The 19,469-nt window shown below is 52.2% G+C and overlaps 2 protein-coding genes across 4 annotated transcripts in view; both read right to left on the minus strand.

The window, feature by feature from the left end:
• Positions 1–1,353: 1,353 nt before the first annotated feature.
• SLC35B1 (solute carrier family 35 member B1) lies at positions 1,354–9,839 on the minus strand. 2 transcript variants are annotated; one of them, XM_028093667.2, is made up of 9 exons: positions 7,805–9,839; positions 6,647–6,750; positions 5,951–6,081; positions 5,646–5,676; positions 4,917–5,074; positions 3,806–3,932; positions 2,938–3,044; positions 2,629–2,782; positions 1,354–1,611 (listed from the first exon to the last, which is right to left on the minus strand). In XM_028093667.2, exons 1-9 carry the CDS (start codon positions 7,810–7,812, stop codon positions 1,559–1,561), a joined length of 873 nt encoding a protein of 290 aa, XP_027949468.1. In that variant the 5' UTR covers positions 7,813–9,839; the 3' UTR covers positions 1,354–1,558. The 2 variants fall into 2 exon arrangements, with proteins under 2 accessions (XP_027949468.1, XP_027949467.1); XM_028093666.2 differs by lacking the exon at positions 7,805–9,839 and adding an exon at positions 7,425–7,789.
• An 83-nt stretch (positions 9,840–9,922) lies between these two features.
• FAM117A (family with sequence similarity 117 member A) overlaps positions 9,923–19,469 on the minus strand; it is a 43,374-nt gene continuing 33,827 nt past the window's right edge. For both annotated transcript variants that reach the window (XM_028093664.2, XM_028093665.2), the window contains exons 3-8: positions 19,372–19,467; positions 17,620–17,730; positions 17,004–17,138; positions 15,673–15,874; positions 14,124–14,274; positions 9,923–11,152 (exon numbers count right to left, since the gene is read on the minus strand). In XM_028093664.2, coding sequence (XP_027949465.1) covers positions 10,852–11,152; positions 14,124–14,274; positions 15,673–15,874; positions 17,004–17,138; positions 17,620–17,730; positions 19,372–19,467 — 996 coding nt within the window. In that variant the 3' untranslated portion in view covers positions 9,923–10,851. The remainder of the gene's footprint in view (positions 11,153–14,123; positions 14,275–15,672; positions 15,875–17,003; positions 17,139–17,619; positions 17,731–19,371; positions 19,468–19,469) is intronic.

The following is a 19,469-nucleotide window of genomic DNA, read 5'->3' on the forward strand; positions in this document are numbered from 1 at the left end:
GGCTGTTGAAGATTCTGTCTTGCTCTTGGTGCCTAGCATTGGGCATCTCTGAGACAGCCAGTTGAGAAGGGCAGGGGCTGGAGGTGGAGGGGACCGGTCTGATGGTCAGGAGAACAGGCCTGTAGGCCCCTGGCACTGGTCACACGCTCTGACCACCTATCCAATCCACAGAAGACAGTTTGGAAGAACTGTCAATCCAGAAGGGAAGGGGCTAATTGAGGCAAACTTTGGGATGAAAAAAAAAAAAAAAACAGGGGAGAGAGGTGGAGAAGGAAGGAAATTCAGCCAGATGTACTTAAAACCTCTTCTCTCAAGGAGTTCAGAATGAGAGGGGGCGTTTGGGGGCAGAGCTACAGCCACACCAGGGCCCCTAGGGAGCAACACGAGTGCAAGTGAGGCTGGCTTGAAAGGCTGGGGAGGGGTGGCGAGGCAGCCGCTCAGGAAGGAGGCTGGGCTCCCAGCTGGAGAGCCAAGGGGCTCGGGCTGCTGAACAGATGGAGTGAAAGTTGCAGCTGGTGGAAATGCACTTTCATGTGTAAAGTTTGGTCCGTGGAGGATTGCGATTTCCAGCTCTGAAGGCGGCCGTGGGCAGGTGGCTCCGCTCCATGCTCCGCCTTCTCCCCCCATTGCCACCCAGGAAACTTGACAGAGGCTCTGTGCCAGCACCCAGCCACCGTGCCTTCCGCCAGCATCCCTTTCAACAGGCAGAAGTTGGCATGGGGACACCTTGGCACAGCCACAACGGCAGAGGACTGCAATGCTTTAGCAACCGAAGGGAACAGGAATAGGATTCATCCAGCCTCCCCGGGAGGGGACCAGGTGGACCGAGAACAGATTCAGAGACGGAGGGAGGGAATCGACCTTCCCAAGCTGTTCATATATATACACTGGGTCTCCACTCTGGGCTTGCTTGAGCTCCGGCTGAAGAGGAGGCCGTGGGGAAATGTGAAAACACAACAGACTCTGAGGCTCTGGGCTCATTTCACCCCCCCAACCTCAAAGGAGGTTTCTTGAGGAAAGACTGTATCTGGAGTTTTTAAAGAAATATTTGCCCACCAGAACTTGAAGTGATAAAGTGATTTTGACATTCTCTGGCTCTAACAGCCAGCCACCTGTCCTGGCAGATTTAGACCCTCACCTGTGGGAACAGAGGCCACAAGCCCAAATGCAAATCTATTCAAGTTCCTCCCTACAATGCTTGGGCTCTTGGGGGAATTAGCCACCCAACCGGGTTTCCTACACCTTAGAGGGAGCTTGGGCCAAGAGCATCAAGCTCTGCCTCTTCCCTCCCCCTTCTCTCTTTGCATTAGGCTGTGCTCCAGGTCATCCAGAACAGAAACTGCCAACTCTGTCTTGTTAAAATCGAAGTGCTTTTTTTTAGAACATGTGATTTTGCTTCCTTTTCTTAAAAAAAAAAACAAAAAAAAACAAAAAACACAAAAACCAAAAACAGACTGGAACCCAGTCCTTTATCCCTATTGTGTCCATTTGCTCAAGAGATGTCCATATTTGAGATAATAACTTAAATATTCTTGAAGTGGAGGTAGTCTCTCTCTTCCTAGTGGGATGTCTTCTTGGCTCCTTTCCCAAACTTGGCATCGAGACCGAGACCTATGAAAAGGGAGAAGATGGGCTTAGCTTTACGAGGAGAAATGAAACCTACCAATGGTTTTGACAGTGGCATGGGGGGAGGGGAAGATCAGCCTTCATTCTCCAAAATTGGGGCTTTAAAGAAAACTAACTCCAAACACTGGTTTTATAGAACTCCCTCAAAGAAAAAGTATGGCATCAAATGAGAAACATCACCAAGACACAGGTAATTATGTATATATCATAAAATACAGTAAAACTAAAAGAAAAAATGTCAAAACTTTAGCTAGTTCTCTCAGCTCATCCATGGCAGCACGAATTGGTAGGGAGTAAGTTTAACAATTTTACCCTGTTCAGTGTCTGAGGAAACCCATGCCACTGGAGGAACATCACTAAAATGAAATGCTCATTAGGAAGGGTGGATGAGAGGCAATGCTTCCTTTCCTTTTTAAAAAACATCTTCTCTAAAATAACTAAATAGGGGCGCCTGGGTGGCTCAGTCGTTAAGCGTCTGCCTTCGGCTCAGGTCATGATCCCAGGGTCCTGGGATCAAGCCCCACATTGGGCTCCCTGCTCAGCGGGAAGCCTGCTTCTCCCTCTCCCACTCCCCCTGCTTGTGTTCCCTCTCTCGCTGTGTCTCTCTCTGTCAAATAAATAAATAAAATCTTAAAAAAAAAAAGAGCGTTTGTATTTTAAAATTAATTAAATAAAATAACTAAATCACTTTCATAAATATACATTTCAGGAAAAAAAAAATCTTAAAGCTCTCTAACAGGGCACCTGGGTGGCTCGGTCGGTTAAGCGTCCGACTCTTGATTTCTGCTCAGGTCATGATCTCAGGGTCCTGAAATCGATCCCCGAGGCGGGCTCCACACTGAGCGGGGAGGCTGCTTGGGATTCTCCCTCCCTCTCCCTCTGCTCCTCCCCACTCCCTCTCTCTCTCTCTCTCAAAAAATTAATTAAAAGAAAAAAGAAAAAAGAGAGCCCTGTGACTGTTGCTGCACGTGCCCAGACATGCGAGCTCCGCATGGAACTTACCCAAGAACACAAGTACGGTGCCCACCCACTGCAGGTGGCTGATAGGGTTGGCGAAGAGGATCACAGAGGCCAAAATGGTGAAGAACTTTCGAGTCGTGGTGATGATGGAGCAGGTCAGGGGGCCAAAATACACAACTGTCATGAAGATGAAGCTCTAGAGAGACCGGGAAAGCGGGGTCAGGCTGGCTCTTGGGGCTCTGCCCCAAGGTCAAAGTCTGTGACAGGACATCAAGGCTAGGCTTGCCGCCCTCTTCCAGCTGGGTCGGTCTCCCTCGGGGAAGCCAAGCTACCCGGTCTCAAGGCACTTACCTGACCCAGGGCACTGGTCAGGCCAAAGAGCAGGATGTTATAGATGACGGCAGGGTGCCTTTCGGCAAAGCTCAAGAACGCCCAGAGCTCCCCAGTAAACAGGATTCCTGGGAATAAATGGCAAAGGATGAATGACGCACCTTGTGTGCCTGTGCCAGCGCACATGTCTACACACAGTCCAGGAAGGTAGTCCACAGAGCAGCATGCGGGAAAGTGCAGGGACTGAGTTCACACTGTCCTGTCATGCACCTTGCTCCTAGTTTTCTGATTAGAGAAACTAACTACAGACTCTTCCAAGAGAGGCGTGGGAGTCGATTAGCTACTTCTGCCAAAGTTACTGGAAGCAGAGATCCTCAGATGTTGGGGAGATACTGACCCACACATCCCCAGCTCAAGGCAGCCCCAAGCATGGCCACCTCCAGCCATCAGCAGCCTCCTCCGTTAACCCCACTGTGCTGTACCAAAAATACTTCCCGCATGCACCCAGATTTGAACAAAGGTTAGGAAGCACTGATTTAAAAGCACATGTGTTCATATTCGAACTACATTCAGTATATACCAATATCTCATCGCTATCAAAAGAAGGTGAGTTCCCAAGGTACCCCTGTGACCTACTACTACGTGTCCTCCCAAGGAAACTGGCACAGGTCCACCTATGATTGTGTCAGTCATGAGTAGCAAGCAGAGCCCGCCAGGGAAAGTTTCTCCAAGAAGGTTTTTCAGGGGCTTGGACAGAAGGGCATCTCAGAGCGGAGACAGGCCTCTGGCCTGGGCAAAGTTAGCAACCAGCACCCGCGCTAGGGATCAACTGGAGGATGGCAGTCTGCCCTCTGGTGACACATGGAAGAACAGCAGAACCGCTCCTTACCAGCTCCCAGCAGCAATGTTGACCAAAGGTTGATATTCAACATCATGTGGTTGGAGCCTGTTTGGTAATGAGCCCGCATGTGGTCCTGGGAAACGCCCGTCAGTCCATCCAGGGTCAGAGACAATAACTGGAAAAGAGAGGGTGCACCCTGCAGCAAGAGGGCCACCAGGGCCCCTCCCTACCCCAGGACACAGGACTCTCACTTTTCTGAGACTCCTCACAAAGCCGCTATCTTAAGACAGAGTCCTCAGAACAAAATGCTACCATTCGGTCATGGGTGGAGGGTCCAGAGAGATCATGCTCACTGCCTCCTGCCCCGCCCAGGTACTAGAACAACAAGCTATCTGAGCCACACAGTAATGTAATCAGAGTGGGATGGAAAACCTAGCACTTCCCAAGGCAGTGCCATGAAGCCTCGTGTGCAGGGGCCTGGAACCCGTGCTGAGCCATGTATTTTCCCATATGAGAGTGGAGAAAGGACATCTGGTACTGGCCCATTAGTCTCCTGGCCTGGAGGAGTGCTCCAGACTAGGTTCTCTGGTCACACTGCCCAGATTAGGAGGCCGGGCAAAGTTAGCCACTACCTCTGCCACTTCATAGCCGTGTGACCATGGCAAGTGACTTAACCTCTCTGTCTCAGTGTCTTCATAGGGAAAATGGAAATAATCATATATATAAGGTTATTGTTGTAGAGATTAACCAACTAATGGGTAAACCGCTGGGAACAAGGCGGAATACACAGTGAGCAAGAGCTATTATAGTATTATTTTTAAACTCTGGCTTCCAGGTTTCTCAGAAAGCCACAGTGAGTGACGCGCTATTCCTTCCCTATTTGCTCTCAAGTCTCTCCGGCCTCACACCAGCACTTAAACACAGGCCTCAGAGTCACCCCTTCCCCAGGAGAGCTGCGCTGTTGTTCAGTATTTCAGGCTTCCCACTGTGGCCTTAGGAGAGCTGGGGGCCATGCAACAAGAGACAAAGCCGAGAAATGGGGGGCAAGGGGCATCGCAATCTCTCTCTCGACACATAACTGGCCCTTCACATGCCCAGGTGGGATGCTCCTTGGTTGTGATTACCGGAAAAGGCTGCCTTTCCCACCAGGATCACATACCAGAAGCAGTTCTCCGTAGCCAACTGTGTGTTCTTCCATCCCAACTACTTTCTTGGGTTTGTACATGAAAAGGGCCACTCCAGCCACAATTAGCAACACACACAGGTACTTGGCCTTTGGGTACTTCTTCTTCAAGAGGGTAACTCCAAGGAGCATGACTACAGGGAAGAAACAGTGGAAAATTCGGGTACCCACAGGCATTGATGAGCCCAACACCGTCCTCTGAGGAGACTCCGGGGAGAAAACAATGTCTGAGAAGGAAGGCCTAAAGAAGCTAAGAGGAAGGCGCAAGGCTGGCACCTGGACAGAGAGGACTGAGCAACGAGGAGAACAAAGGGTAGAGGCAGGGAAAAGGCAGAGAACAAAGGTGAAAGGTCCAAGAAGGAACAGGGAAGGGGTGGGGACAGCGGATGAGTGCGAGGTTGAGAGAAAGAAACTGACAACAAAAATGGGACTCAACTCTAATGACAATGTAAGCACACAGGACACCAAAATGACTGGCATGTGAAGCAGACTAGGTCAGCCTCTAGCTTCCGGGCCATGCACACCCAATACCACCGGAAGTGATATGGAGGACGGGATGGCAGGGGGAAGGGACGGAGGGCCGGCTCTGGAGATAGCTGTGATGAGATGACAACCCCGAAGGGATACACAGCTCTGGCAGAGGAGTAGAGAGCCTGCTACAGGAAGAGTGAGGATGGTAGAGGGAGACCATCTGCTTCCACTTACCTGGGATTGGCTTGCAGGATTTACCAAGGACCTGAAACAAAATTCAGCAAATAGTACCTGAGCCTCTGGGATGTGCCAGGCACTGTGCTAGGTGCTCTGTTAAGAAAAGTAACTGTGGGGCCTGCACCAGAAACCACAGTCTATCATGGCCAACCCACCACCACTAGACCTCAGATCTATGGTTCTTTGCCCTGTGAATTTCTCCAACACATTCCCTTTTGTTTAAGTCACAGACCTGAGCCAAGAATTCTTAGTTCTTTTCAAACAATTTCTGAGCCAACCCTCATCACACCCTGAGATTTCACCTGAGTCGGATAGTTGACAAACTGTAGTGCCGAGTTGCTGGAGACCATGGCACCCAGATAGGAGACAGAACAGGCAGCATAGAGCCAGCTCCGGGTACGATCCACCCTGGCAGTGTCAAAAAACTGGATCACTGGGAAGAGACAAAAAATGTGTAAGAGAAACCTGGTGGGCCCAGGATGGGCCACTGAACCAAAGTTGAAGCCACATGAAAGGAATGTGTCAAATAAGACGAGAAGCACAAGATATTTCTGTCCTCCTAGACTGGGAAATCTCTGAAGATTATTCAACTCTCCAATCTCACCTACACCTAACACAAGACCACATGCAGAGCAGGAATGGGGGCTCATTCAGTTCAAGGGGCTCATTAGCTCTGCTGTAGCCCCCAGGGAACAAAGAGAGCAGCTCAAAACATGTTTGAAGCGGAAACATAAAGGAAAATCAAAGGGAAGAAAGAAGAAAAAAACTAAGTATTCTCAGTGGGGATCCGGCACACAGAAGACCCATTCTCTGCACATTTCTGACTCAGAAGTTGGTCTAATGTAAGGAAATAGGGTTTTACCCTATTCCAAAACCATTCGTTTTGTAGACTGAACACCGAGGCTTTGAAAACGCTAAAGAGGGTGGGAGTGCTGACAGTTAAACCTTAAAGGTGGATAGGGAGGGGGCACACAACAGATGACTAGATAGGTACTCACAGATCTTGGCAAACACAGCATTGATCACACATTGAATGAAGACCAAAGTTAAGGCAAAGGTGAACGTCTCCTGCTTGGCTCCCTCCCCATACTTTCCTCTTGTTCTAAGAATGAAATGATGAGAGAAAAAAAAAAGGAGAAAAGTTAGTGTATTTCACTCAGTGTCATCTAGTATGTCTAGAGTCACCGAAAGCTTTAAAATGATCTTGCTTCTCTGGATGTAGGGACAGTCTGGTAAGGTTCACTGGCCTCATTCACAAAAGGGGCTGATTTTATTGGATCTAGAAGCCAGACATCCCAGCCTGCTGATCCCGTAGCTTAGGGAAAGAATATCCGTAAAGGATGGAGCTAGAGGAAACGTGGATAATTAGACGGTGAAACAAGATACCCCAAGCAGCAGATGAAGGGATCTGGGCTGCAGCAGCAAGGCCGAGGGCAAAAGAATCCGCTGTCCGCAAACATCTGGAAGTACCAAAGAGGAGCTGGTACAGGCAAGGAAACGTGTGTGTGGAAGGGGGTACAACTGCCAGCCTGTAAAGCCCAAGCCCTTAGAACCATAGGGAGAAAAACAAGGGAAGAAAAATAACCAGGTCCCGAGTATCCCGAGACCAGCTTCCGCGTTTGGGAAATCTGAGCAGGCTCAGCCGCGGCTGCAAAGGTGTCGGGTGCTGGGAGCGGGCAAGAAGGAACACCTGCGCCAGGGGCGGGAGGCCCGCGAACCGGGCCAAGGGGCGAGAGAGGGGGCAGGTCTGCGCTCCGGTCCCGGGGATCCGCTCACATCTTTTCCTGCAGGATCCCATAGTAGAAATAGCAGACAAAGACGCCGAGGAAGCACAGCGGCAGGCGCAGCCGGTCGGGCACCAGGGAGCTGCTAGCGGCCATGAGACGCCCGGACGACCCGACCGGAGACCCGCTCACAGCCGGCAGCGGCAGCGGCGGCGGCGGCGACAGCTCCAGCCGGACATCGCCGACCGACGACAGGGGCCTCATAGGAGCTGCATGCGACCGCCGCTCAGTAGGCCCCAGCAGCCACCGCCAGAACTGCCGGCTCAGGGCCTCCAAGGGGGAAACGCTTCGGGACCCAGAAAGCGCTTCCAAGGAAAGGAGACCCACCCTGGGATCTCGGCTTCGTCCCTGATGGCCGAGGGAGCCACCCACCCTGACATTAATGCTGTGCCCTGGAGTCTTCCGATCAGGCAACTCCGAGGACAACTGCGACCCGGAGCTCGACGGGATGGCCTAGGAGCTACGCGGGCGTGGAATGATGACGTGTAAGGATGTGGAGGTCACCAATTGGCTGCGCTGTGTGAAGACAGACAGGTGAGCTGGAAGGAGGTGCGGCCGGCCGGGTTAATCCCAATCTCTTCCCCAGTCGGCGGTCAGGCTTCCGCTGGGTCCTAACGCCAGGAAGTCTCAGTGGACCCTCAGCGCCCCCTAGCTGCTGCCCCGCGTCAGCGCCTCCCCTTCTGCAAGAAGAGCGTTCAAGGCTGGCGTTTGAGAGCTGTCCTCCTTCTAAGGGCACATCACTAGGCTTCCAAAGGGGTAACCTACGCGTGTCGCCTACATTCCGAGCGACAGTTTTCCCAGCCTGGAAACTTGAGATAGACAATTAGTAGCAACCACCTTGTCGCCTCTCGACTGTTCTGAGGATTAAATGAGCTGAGGTTTGTGAAAGTGTTTCAAAAACTGTAAAGTGTGCTATGCAAGTTTAAGGTATCATTAGTCATCACACTTTCTCAACGCTGATCTTATTTCCTCACATCCTGGAGGTGGAAATGGAAACTTACCAAAGTGGATTTTCTCCGGGGTCTTACACCTCACCAACAATACAACAAACCCTCCTGCTGCCCTCCAGATTCTTTCCCACTCATGACCTCCTTTTTGGACCCCTGCCTCATCCAAGTGTTGGCCCTCCACCTGCGGGCACCAAGAGCTAGGGCAACACCCCAGGACTTTCCACTACAACCCCCAAGCCCCACTTAGTCACTGGACTCTGGGCTGCTATCTGGGTAGAGGCTCCTTCTCTGCTTCTGACAGCCCGCTTCTTTGGCACCGCCTCAGGCAAAGGAAGGAAACTCAGGGCAGCACCACACCCATCACTCCAGGCCCTGACTCACTAAGGCTTTGGGGGTAGGCCAAACATCTTTCAGGGGGAGGGGTAAGAAATAGAAGATAGGGTCTGTCCTCAAGCCCCTGTCTCTTTTACATCAGTGCGGATGGGGCCCCCACATTTGCTCTCCCGCCCAGTGGCTCATTCCACTGAATCAGCCTGTGATCCCAGGGCACCATACAGTAGCTGGGGTGGGAGACCTGGGTTGCAGTCCCGGCTCTGCCGCTTCACTAGCTGGGACTTCAAACAATTCTCTTGACCTCTGAGTCAAACTAGTTTCCTCATCTGAAATTAATACGAAAATAGTAACAAGTGGGAGAGCACTGTGGTTAAGAAGCATGGGCACTGGATTCAAGGGATCTGCTTCCCCATCTTAGCTCCCCCACTTCCTGTGTCTTGGGGGTAAAGTTATACAATCTTTCTGTCCTCTCATCAGTACAGTGGGATTTATCACATTTCTCTCATTGGGTTGTTGTGATATTTCGGTAACATTTTATGTCAAGCACTAACAGGGTATCTGATGCTTACCGGGACAATGAATGGTAGTTGGGATAGCCTGCCTTAGGAGTTTGTCTCGAGGTCTTCTGACATAGATACAATTGTAGTTATTATGACTGCCCTTGGGGTAGTCAACTTTTCACCCATACAGTGGGGATAATATGTCGTGAAAAAGCTTGTAAAGCGTAAAGCACCATCAGAATGTCGGGATGATTATTCCCATTTCTCCCCAAAGCCTCTGAGCTCTTACAGGTGCAGCATTATAAAGCTGAGAGGCCGCAAACCCCCCTGTGTTGCGGGTACTCACGAGATGGAAAGAATACTCCAGTAGAGCTAAAGCTTCCCTAAAACTGTGCCGAGAGATTCAACCCGATGACCATTCCCTGGTCCTGTTCCCCTTGCCGGTGCACCACAATGTCAAACTTGGTCACCCTCACTTCCCCTCTGAAACCCACTCTCCCTAGGGAGCTTTTCCGTGGACCCTATTGCTTAGATGTCCATCTAAAGAATCCAAGCCTGGTGACCTGAGGACAGGGACTCTGTGCATCCACGTAACACCCACATCCACATCATTATGTGTTAAGTAGAGACCCCTCTTGAAGACAAGGATGATCAATATCACACGCTCAATCCCCTCTCCCCAAAAAATGTTTAACAGAACCTCAAGCTGCTGGGAATACTTATTTATTTGGTCTATTAACACCAAGATCTGCAAAAAACAACTTCTAAACACAGGGTAAGAAAACTTGAACATTAACATTCTTCTTCAGTTTTGTGTAAGCTCTGCAGTACGGAAAATATACAAACTTCAAACAGCTGCAAAAATAGTGTCTTTGGGAGAAAATAGAGTTTCTACATCAATACAAGAAAAATAGGCATTTTTCTACTCCAACCCAGTCCCGGGGCAGGCGGAGGGTGTAGAGTCGCCGCTTGCCACCCGGAGGAATACCAGCTCTCCCTCTCCCCCGCCACCCACCTGGGGCTGGGCAAGCTGGGCTGCTTCAGACAATCTTAGGGTGAAAGCGAGATGAAAATGCCACTTGGGAAAACGCTTGGTTCCCCCCTCTGCCAGCAGCTGGATTGGTCAAGTGTTAGGGCCCTTTAGGGCTGCTTTGGTCAGCTCCTCCAATGAGAGGGAGGCACAGGGGTGGGGGCTGAGAGGATGGGGCTATCTATCTTCGGGTCTCCTCTTCCGTGGCTGTGGAGGAGAGAGAAGGAAATCTGCAGTGTCCCCTCTCCTTCCATCATGGCCAGCTTGCTCCATGACAAGGTCAAGAGCCCCATAGACAGTCCTTTTGACTCACACCCAGGGGTGGGGGACCCAAGACCTTCAGGTGAGTTTTCCACCAAGTGAGAGAGGCGGCAAGAACACAGATGTGACTCGTGAGCTGCCCAGCTGCTAGTGGAGAAGGCAGGTCCCCTCACATTCGGAGGGGCCGGTGTCCCTCAGAAAGAGGACCCGGGGCTTTGATACAATAAATGAAAGTGCTCGAAGGCCGAGAGGGAAGGGCTCCTTCATCCCCCACCTCAGGGGAGCTAGGGAGGGGCCTGCCACCAAGGCACTGGTCTCCATGGTGAAGTGGTGGGGTTGGGGCCCTCAGACCACCAGGGAACTCTGGAAAAGCACGGGCTCTTCTGATGGCGGGGTGCGCTGCCAGGGCTCGAACGGCAGCGAGGAGGCTTTGGAGGCCTCTGGATCCTTCCGAGGCGGTGGCCTGGGGCTGGCAGGGGGAAGGGGGGACCCCGGGCTTGAGGGGCAGTTACGGAAAATGAAGCCCATGCTGGGGAAGAGGGGCTTCATCAAGCTGACAGGGCAGAAGGCCGAGCCGGTTGGGTTGAAATGGACTTTGTTCTTGTCAGGACAGGAAGTCAGGAAGGCCAGGTCAGGACCTGGGGACCTGGAGAATGGAGAGAGAAACACACACACACACACGCGCGCGCGCGCACACACACGCACACACACGCACACACACACACACACACACGGCGGGGGGCGGGGAGAAACAGCCAGTGAGAAGTGATGGGAGATATCATGGCATCAGGGGAGCAGGGGAGCTGGGTCTCTGTTCAAACAGGGTGGTAACTCAACCAAAAAACTACAGGCTGCTGAGAAACACCCAGTCTTTAGGCCCACAGCAATCCATTTTTTAGGAATATGGCTGAACAACAGGAAATCTACTTCAGCTAGAAACAGGAGGGATTGAAGCTAGACAGGAAGGAGAACTTCCTGACGAGGTGACTTTAGAAGAGGAGACCAGGGGATCTTTTAACTTGAGAGATTTCATCAGTAAATAGTGTTTTGAGGGCAGACCACTTGCCTAAAAGCAGAGACCCATGCAAAATGATTTTCTAAGACTTGGGACAGCCTAAAGCAGGGTTTCTCAGCATCAGCACTACTGCCATTTTGAGCTAGATAATTCTTGGCTGTGGAGAGCTGTCCTGTGTATTGTAGGATGCTTAAGAGCATCCCTGGCACCTGCCCACTAGATGCCAGGGGCCACCTGTGTCCCCCTTAAGTTGTGACAACTAAAAATGTTTCCTGACATTGCCAAATGTCCCCAGGGCGCGGGGAAGGGGGGGGGGATGTCTCCCACTGAAATCTACTGACCTAAGGAGTCTCATTCTTGAACACATTTGAAAGGTGTGATTTTTCAAAGCCCTTGCCGAGATGCAAGGGTAACAGCCATTCCGGGAAGGCAGGCCGACCTTAACAGGAGGTCTGGACTCTAACTCACCATGTGGTCTTGACCCACCTGCCTCACCTTGAATGTGGAAAGAACCATCCCCACCCTCCCGATCATGTGGAAGAAATGGAAGGATAAAAGGGGTGAGGTCAGGGAGTTCTAGAGTAAGGAATCCTTATGATAAAGAGGAGTGTCTGGCCATGCTCTGAGGGGAAGCGGTTGAGAAGCCGCTGGTTGTGAGGGCTCCTGGGGAAAAGGCAAATGTGTGGTGTGATGGTGAAGCTGTTACCAGTGGATCCCCCGACTGCCTTCCTCTTTATGTATAATATATAGACAGAAAAATGCACTTAGGGTATAGCATGGGAAATTGATGACCATTTTAAGTGTAGAATTCTAATAATTCCAAACCCAGGAAGAAGAGCAAGACAGGAGGGGGGTAGGGGTGAGCCCAGAGCGAGAGGTGGAAGAAAGAGGTGAAGACCCATGTGCTGGGTGTATCTGGGAAGGCCCGGGGTCCCAGCGGAGTCCACAGCGGCAAGGTCTCTCCTGACCAAGAAGGGTTTACAAGAATCCCACTTTATGGACGGTGAGGAATGGGCAGGAGAGGGGAATCCTCTCACTGTGTGCATGCCCACGTGGGGAAGGTGACCCAGGAGACCAAGCCCCACTCGAAGGACAAAGGGCATGACCCTGAATGGCTTGATTCCCCTCCTGGGAAATCCAGGCCATCTTATAGGATCAGCAGCTAGGAAAAGGAAAATGTGACAGAGGAACTGCTAAACACAAGAACTTCCCAATGGGCAAGTGATACAAGGAAGAGGCCCCAGTGAGCTGAGAATTTCTCTCCCAGGGCCTCTTGGAAAGGAATCCATAGGTCACCACCTCTTTTTTTTTTTTTTTTTTTTTGAGATCATGACCTGAGCCGAAATCAAGAGTCGGATGCTTAACCGACTGAGCCACCCAGGGCCCCAAGAGTCACCATCTCTCTCAAAGGATTAACACAGGGACAGGAAGCCTGGGGAGATGGCTTGAAGACCCCAGCTGGCATCGTGAGTCTGTGGAAGAATCAGGATGGGCACCAGCCTCATTTCCACAAGCAATCCCAGGCGGTGGCTACTCAAGTATAACATGGACTGGGGAGAGACACAAGTCCGCTTAAGCTGCAAGATTTGGTCTTTTTCCTCCATACCACCCCTGAGGACCCAGTCTTCTTGGAGAGCTACATAGCAAAGCTGGGAGCAAACATCCCCCGGGGCCATGGCTTTCTCCCTAACTCCCACTGTGCCTTCTCGCTGTACCCTCTGTCGCTACCATGGACTGTCCCTGACCTGTGACATGAATGGAGCTCTCAAGGCTCAAACCCTGTCCTAGCTACATCTCAGCTCACACACCAGGACCAAGTCTTCCTAACTGAGAATCTGCCCTTCTGACTGTGAAGCTGGTAGGGGGAAGGAAATGAGCTCTTGGGGTGCCTGCTACGGGGGACCGGGTGGGCATCTGAAAAGGTTCAGCCCTCCATCCTCTCTGCTAATGGGAGGGAACCGTGGTAAAGAAGTCAGTCAACATCAGAACGGCTTCTGAACTCTCCCACCTGGTTTGGGAGTATTCCATCCACAGTCCTTCCTTGTAAGGACTGGAAATTTCTGTCTGGGAGTTCGTGACCCTCGAACCACTAGAGCCACAGGGTGAAGACTTGACTCAGATGCAGGGAGGAAGCTGTTCAGGTCCCCCTGCCACTCCACTGGGGACAAGACACTTCTCATCTCTGCCTGAAGAGAACTACTAATATGTTCTCTCTCTCTCCGATTACCATCTAGCAAACTCACACCTTCCCCAGGGATGGAAAAAAAAAGTAGAAAAAACAAAGGGTTCAGGTTTCAGATCTCTTTCCTTTCCAGCTCCCACAGCATTTGTGGCTGGCATGTGGGCAGAGAGCAGGTTTCCATAGAGATCACGATAAGCAAAGATTGAAGGGCTCTGGGTAGGTAATGTCAACAAGTTTGATCGTGGAAAAAGTGTGATCCTGATCACCTGAAGTTGACAACGGCCCCAGGCTGAGAGAGCCCAAGAGGGAAGAAGGGCCTGTCAGAGAGGACAGTGCAGGGCTCACCCCCATCCCCAGCCCCGCCCCACCCCGCCCACCCCGTCCACGGTCCACGGTCCACGGTCCACAGGAGGTACTTACACGGCCTCTTCGAACACACGCACTCTCTCGCAGCCCTCCGGGGGCTCCCGTTTGAAGACGTAGCTGTGATTGGGCCGAGGGGAGGCGGCAAAGGCAAGGACCGGAGACGGGCTGCTATCTTCAAGGCAGGCTGGGCGGCCCGGAGAGGGGGCTGCAAACAGAGTGAGGCTGAGGCCAGTGGAACTGAAGGAAAGGAGGCTCTCCGTTTTCCCGGGCTCAGGCTTCGGTGTAAAGGGGCGAGACTGGGACATGTGGTGAGGGGGTTGGCAGGGCTTATGCTAATCCAGGTTGTTTGTCCACGCTTTATTTACCTTCAAGTCGTTTTAAGAAGGCTTACAAAAATCTCTATCTTGTTATACAGGATAAAAAAAATACAGTTGAGGGGCACCTGGGTGGCTCAGTCGGTTGGGTGACCGACTCTTGATTTCAGCTCAGGTCAGGATCTCAGGGTTGTGAGACTGAGCCCCACGTCGGGCTCCATGCTGAGCAGGAAGGCTACTTGGGATTCTCTCTCTCCCTCTGCCCCTCTGCCCCTGTGCTCTCTCTCTCTCAAATAAATAAATAAATATTTTTAAAAAAATACAGTTGAATTGATGGAAAAATCAGGTCTAATAGCAATTCTGTATTCTCAGGAGGTAGACTACAATCGGGACTCCAAGTCTGGCTTAAAGGAATCCTAACTTCTGTCTCCCTGCTTTCTTCCAAGACCACACTGCCCTGCTGCCAACATACCGCAGCTTTGTCCCCTGCACAGCCCTGCAAAGCTATCCCTTCTTCCAGGAAGAGCTCTTGTACCAGCTCAGAGAAGCAGTCTTTACTCAACCCCACTTGTGGGATAAAATCCCTCTCTCTTTCCACACAGTGAATGTACTTTGCCTAGGCTGCAAATAGTGACTTTATCTGTATTTATCTCACATTTATTCCTTATTACTCTATGCTCCGTTTACCTCTGTGTAGTGTGAGATTATGCCCTTGACCAGCCTACCTCACAGGGTGCTGTGAGAATCCAACTGGGGGAGGCAGGCCACAGTGCTTTAGGACAGGAGGATCGGTATCGTGGGGAGGAAGGGCTTGGGTCTCATCCTCCCGTAAAGGAACCAGGGCACAGGACAAAGTAGAGATTGGGAGTTGGAAAGCCCGGCTTTCAATCCGGGTCAAACAGCATGACCCTGGGGCAAGAGACCACATTCGCTTATTGTCTACCTTTCCCAAACACCTTGAGACCTGTCGCTGGTAATGCGTGCAGTGGACCAGCCGGACAGACCCACAGGCTTTCTACTCATTAGCCAAAATAGAAGGATGAGAGGCACTGCTTGTGTGCTTCCCAGCGAGAACAGAAGTGTAGGTGCAGAGACTTTATATAAATTATAAATCAGGATCTGTGCGGACCATCACTAGTGCTAGTATCGCATACAGAATAAAGACGACCCATGATATTCTAGTTGGTTAGTAAGGAGGACTCCCAGACTTGAAACTGATTAGAGGGGGAAAGGGCGTGGAGGCCCCCCCCTGTACCTCAGGCTGCTGTCCCGGCCCCCCCTCAGCTTACCTTTGTCACTGGGGATGGATGCCAGCTCCTCGACAGCACCCCGGTGTTCCTCGTGGCTGGCCGGGCCAGAAGGCTGGGGGGATGCCAGGGGCACGGAGGGAGAGCCGGCAAGGTTGCCGGGCTCCAGGAGGAGGAAGGGGTGGTCACAGCTGCCACTCTGGGGGGGAGCGGGGGCGCGGTGCCCATCAGGTATATCAAGGATCTGCCAGGGAAGAGGGTGGGGAAGGACTCTCAGGCCCCACTCTTCTGGCCAGCAGAGCAGCAGTGACCCTTAAGCTCCTCCCCCCGCTGTTGTTCTGGCCTCTATCCATGACGCACAGCGACACCAGGACATGGCTTTCTCAAGTCACTGATTTAAGGGAAAGCCCCTCCTATTTCTCCCCTAGCCCTTGCGACCCCATCTAGAATCACATGTTTATTTGTATGGTTTCATCATGGTGATGCCACCAGCAGGCAGTAAGCCTCGAGGGCAGGGACCTTCTCCAGGAACACAAAGATGAAGAACATTTGGGAAGCACGATAGGGGGCGAACCACCAGGGCACTAACCACGCAAGCCACTGCAGGACAGGCATGCACATCATTATCACGTATGAAATACCCCCTCCCTGCTTCTTAGCCATCAATGGTACTTGTACCCACAGCTCACTGAATTGTGAGCAGGTGCCTGGGTGGGTATCAAATCCTACATATACGGCAATTAAAAATCAACTGGCAAGTAACTCATAAACTGAGGAGTGTGCCCATTAGAATTATATTAATACTGCCCAACTGGCATTCTCCAATTGTACTGTGTCAGTATAAAAATGTGCCTGAGACGGCAGAAAAGGTAGCAAATAATTCTGCCTGGGAGTGGGGTGGGGGTGGGGGGGGGAGGTGGGAGGCTGCGCAAGGGCAACTGGGCGTGAAGGATGAATGTGGGTCACCAGGTGGACATGGGGGGAGAGGTGGTTATGCAGGCGACTGAGGCACAGGAGGGGGACAGTGATGGTGACGGGGATGAGGAAGCAGGGAGCCGGTGCTTTGGCTGAAGAGCGGCGCCGAGCCCCTTCCTCCTGGCTGGGGAGTCTCCCCTCCACTGAGCCCCGCTCCCTCTCTTCCCACCCAGCACCACAAGCCTGTCCTGGCTCCATCGCCCAGCTCTGCTGTCCTGGTGGCCAAGTCCATTTGAATCTAATGAACCCGATTTGTGTTCCTTGTGCAGGCCGGCATTTGCACTGCGCTGCTGACATGGCCACAGCCCGGAGCCCCCAGAGAGCCAGAGACCCCCCGGCCCGCACCCACACTCAGCAAGCCGCTGGCTCGTCGCGCGTCGAGGGCACGCCCCACTCACCCGCAGCAGTTCCTCTTCACCCTGTTCCTTCACAAACACCTCCTCCAGCTCTTGGTTGAGCCCTTCCAGGCTCCGGTGCAGGCAGGGGCTGAGTCGCAGGACAGGTGACCCTGAGGGGAAGCTGGGAGGGGACGCCTGAGGAGGAGGCAGATGGAGCGGTCACGGAACCCCCCCTCCCCCCACCGCCCGAGCCCTGTAGAGATCCTAGTTCTGACCAGGGGGTAATGTCATGTCTACACAGCAGAACCAACCGAGTAAAGGAGGATCTGGGCATGGGGACCAACTGCAATAGGAAAGCTCAGTGGGCTTTTCTCCAGAGGTTAGCGCTTTGAGAGTCTAGAGCGTGCTTTCAGCGCTTGCAGGCTCACCACTGCGTCAATTGTAGGGGGGTGCGGGGTTTGTGGGGAGAGCCATTGGCGAGGGCAAGAAGCCCTTCCGGCCTTTCTCAGCAACCCCCAGTTTGTGCCCAAACCACCTAGGCAGCCACATGGCCATGGGGTGGGCAGCGTGGCAGGCTCAGTCAGAGGCCGTAAGACCTGCGAGGACCTGCCCACACGGGCTGCCATGGGCAACAGCAAGGGGAGCGGGCCCGGGGAGGGGGCGGACACATACATACCCTCAGTGCTCCCCGCACTGCATGGTCCCCTTGCAGGGGGGAGCCCCGCTCCTTCTCTTTCCCACTGCGACTTAGCTTTGTCCTCTGCAGCTGTTGCTTCAACTTGGAAATCTGGTAGCCCAGAGATGGGAGGGGGGAGAGGCAGGTGGAGCAAAGCTAAAGGGCACAGGTCCCTCCTCCCCGCGTGGCTCCCGCCCGAGGCCCATGATAATGCGTAAAAGGAAGATGGAAAACCTCCCAGGAGACCTCGGTGAGTTCAGAACTGATGACACGCTCATTGGGCCAGCTGGAGACCTTATTAACTAGGTATTTGGTGTTTCTGAATTATCATGTATTCTACGGATCAGCTGGAAATATGAATCAGATAGATCAGTTTCCAAAAATTTCAAAATACGCAATGCCGAAACCATTTTTGTCTTTCACGGATTCCAAAGGCGTGGAATACTACTCTATTAATAGAAAAGGGAAATGATGTTTTTGAATTCACTCTTCAAAGTACATTCACAGCTATTTCAAAGGCCCCAGGACCAGGAAAGATGGAAGGGTTTCCCCTCATTTTAGAGTAGACTGCACCGAACAAGGAGCAGACGCCAAGAAGGAGTATCAGATTTTGTCCTGATTTCCATATCTTGTAACAATTATGCATTATTATCAACGGTTTTGACTATTGTCTCTGTCACATTTGTAATTCTCCACCTGTTCGCCCTCAGCAGGCGAAGGCTCAGGAGATGCAGATCTATTTAAATATGGGCCCATATCGGGATTCAGAGATCTGCCGCCCATAGCCATACAAGTTATGACCACTGCCAAGAAGAAAGTGGTTTTAGATCTGCTGTCGGGCACCATTCACACCATGACTCCACGCTTAGTGTAAATAACTTCCTTACTCTGATCATTCCAAACTTAAAATACTCCATATTTCCCACTAGCTTTCAACTTGTAGAGCATTCCCTTCACATTTTCTCTGTTCTTGAAACCAAGAGAGGCTCGAGGTGACTCCCAGCGAGTCGACCGACCCTCAGGGGCTGCCAGCTGGAGTGGCAGGCGGAGCTGGGTTAGGAGCCCGGAATCCCCTGTCTGTGCTTCTCTCTATTCAACCTCAGTGACTGGAGTCCTCCTGAGAGAGGGCGAGGGCCAGTGAAAAGTGTTGGGGAACACACAACTATTTTTCTCTTCTAAAAATAAAGCTGGATGGGACGCCTGGGTGGCTCAGTCGGTTAAGCATGTGCCTTCGGCTCAGGTCATGATCCCGGGGTCCTGGGATCGAGTCCTGTGTCGGGCTCCCTGCTCAGCGGGGAGCCTGCTTCTCCCTCTGCCTGCCACTCCCCCTGCTTGTGCTCTCTCTCTCTCTCTGTCAAATAAATAAAATCTAAAAAAAAAATTAAATAGAACAAAAAAAAAGGCTGGATGCACAGTTAAGTAGGTGGTAAGGTTGGGGGCTTCCAGTTCCCAGAAACTCACTCGGAACGGCTCATCTGGATACAAGCTCCAAGCGAGAACAGTGGTGACTCCCACCCTGCACTGGGCTGCTGGAGGGCACCAGCAGTCGCTGGCAAAGGCCCTGCCGGCGGAAGGGGCTGGACTCCTAAGCCGGGCCACCAGGACACTGACAGCAGCTTTGAAGGAGCCATCTCATCCGGAAAAGGCAAGTGAGGCCGAAGATGTGAGGCCACTTTGGAGCAGACACATCCACGGCCCTGGGTGTGGACAGGAGGCAGCTGCCATGGCCAGGGAGTCAAAGGGAGCACATACCTCTTTTCGGTGGTCTGTGCTGCCCCAGGACGCCGAGCGCTTGTGTGTACAGGAGCTGGCCCGCTCACCTTCCAGCTCTTGCCAGGACAGGGGCGTCT

The sequence above is a fragment of the Eumetopias jubatus genome, unplaced genomic scaffold, assembly GCF_037043125.1.
Source record: "Eumetopias jubatus isolate StellerSeaLion01/CBP00866 unplaced genomic scaffold, mEumJub1_p1.0 scaffold_10, whole genome shotgun sequence".
Taxonomy (NCBI): Eukaryota; Metazoa; Chordata; class Mammalia; order Carnivora; family Otariidae; genus Eumetopias; species Eumetopias jubatus.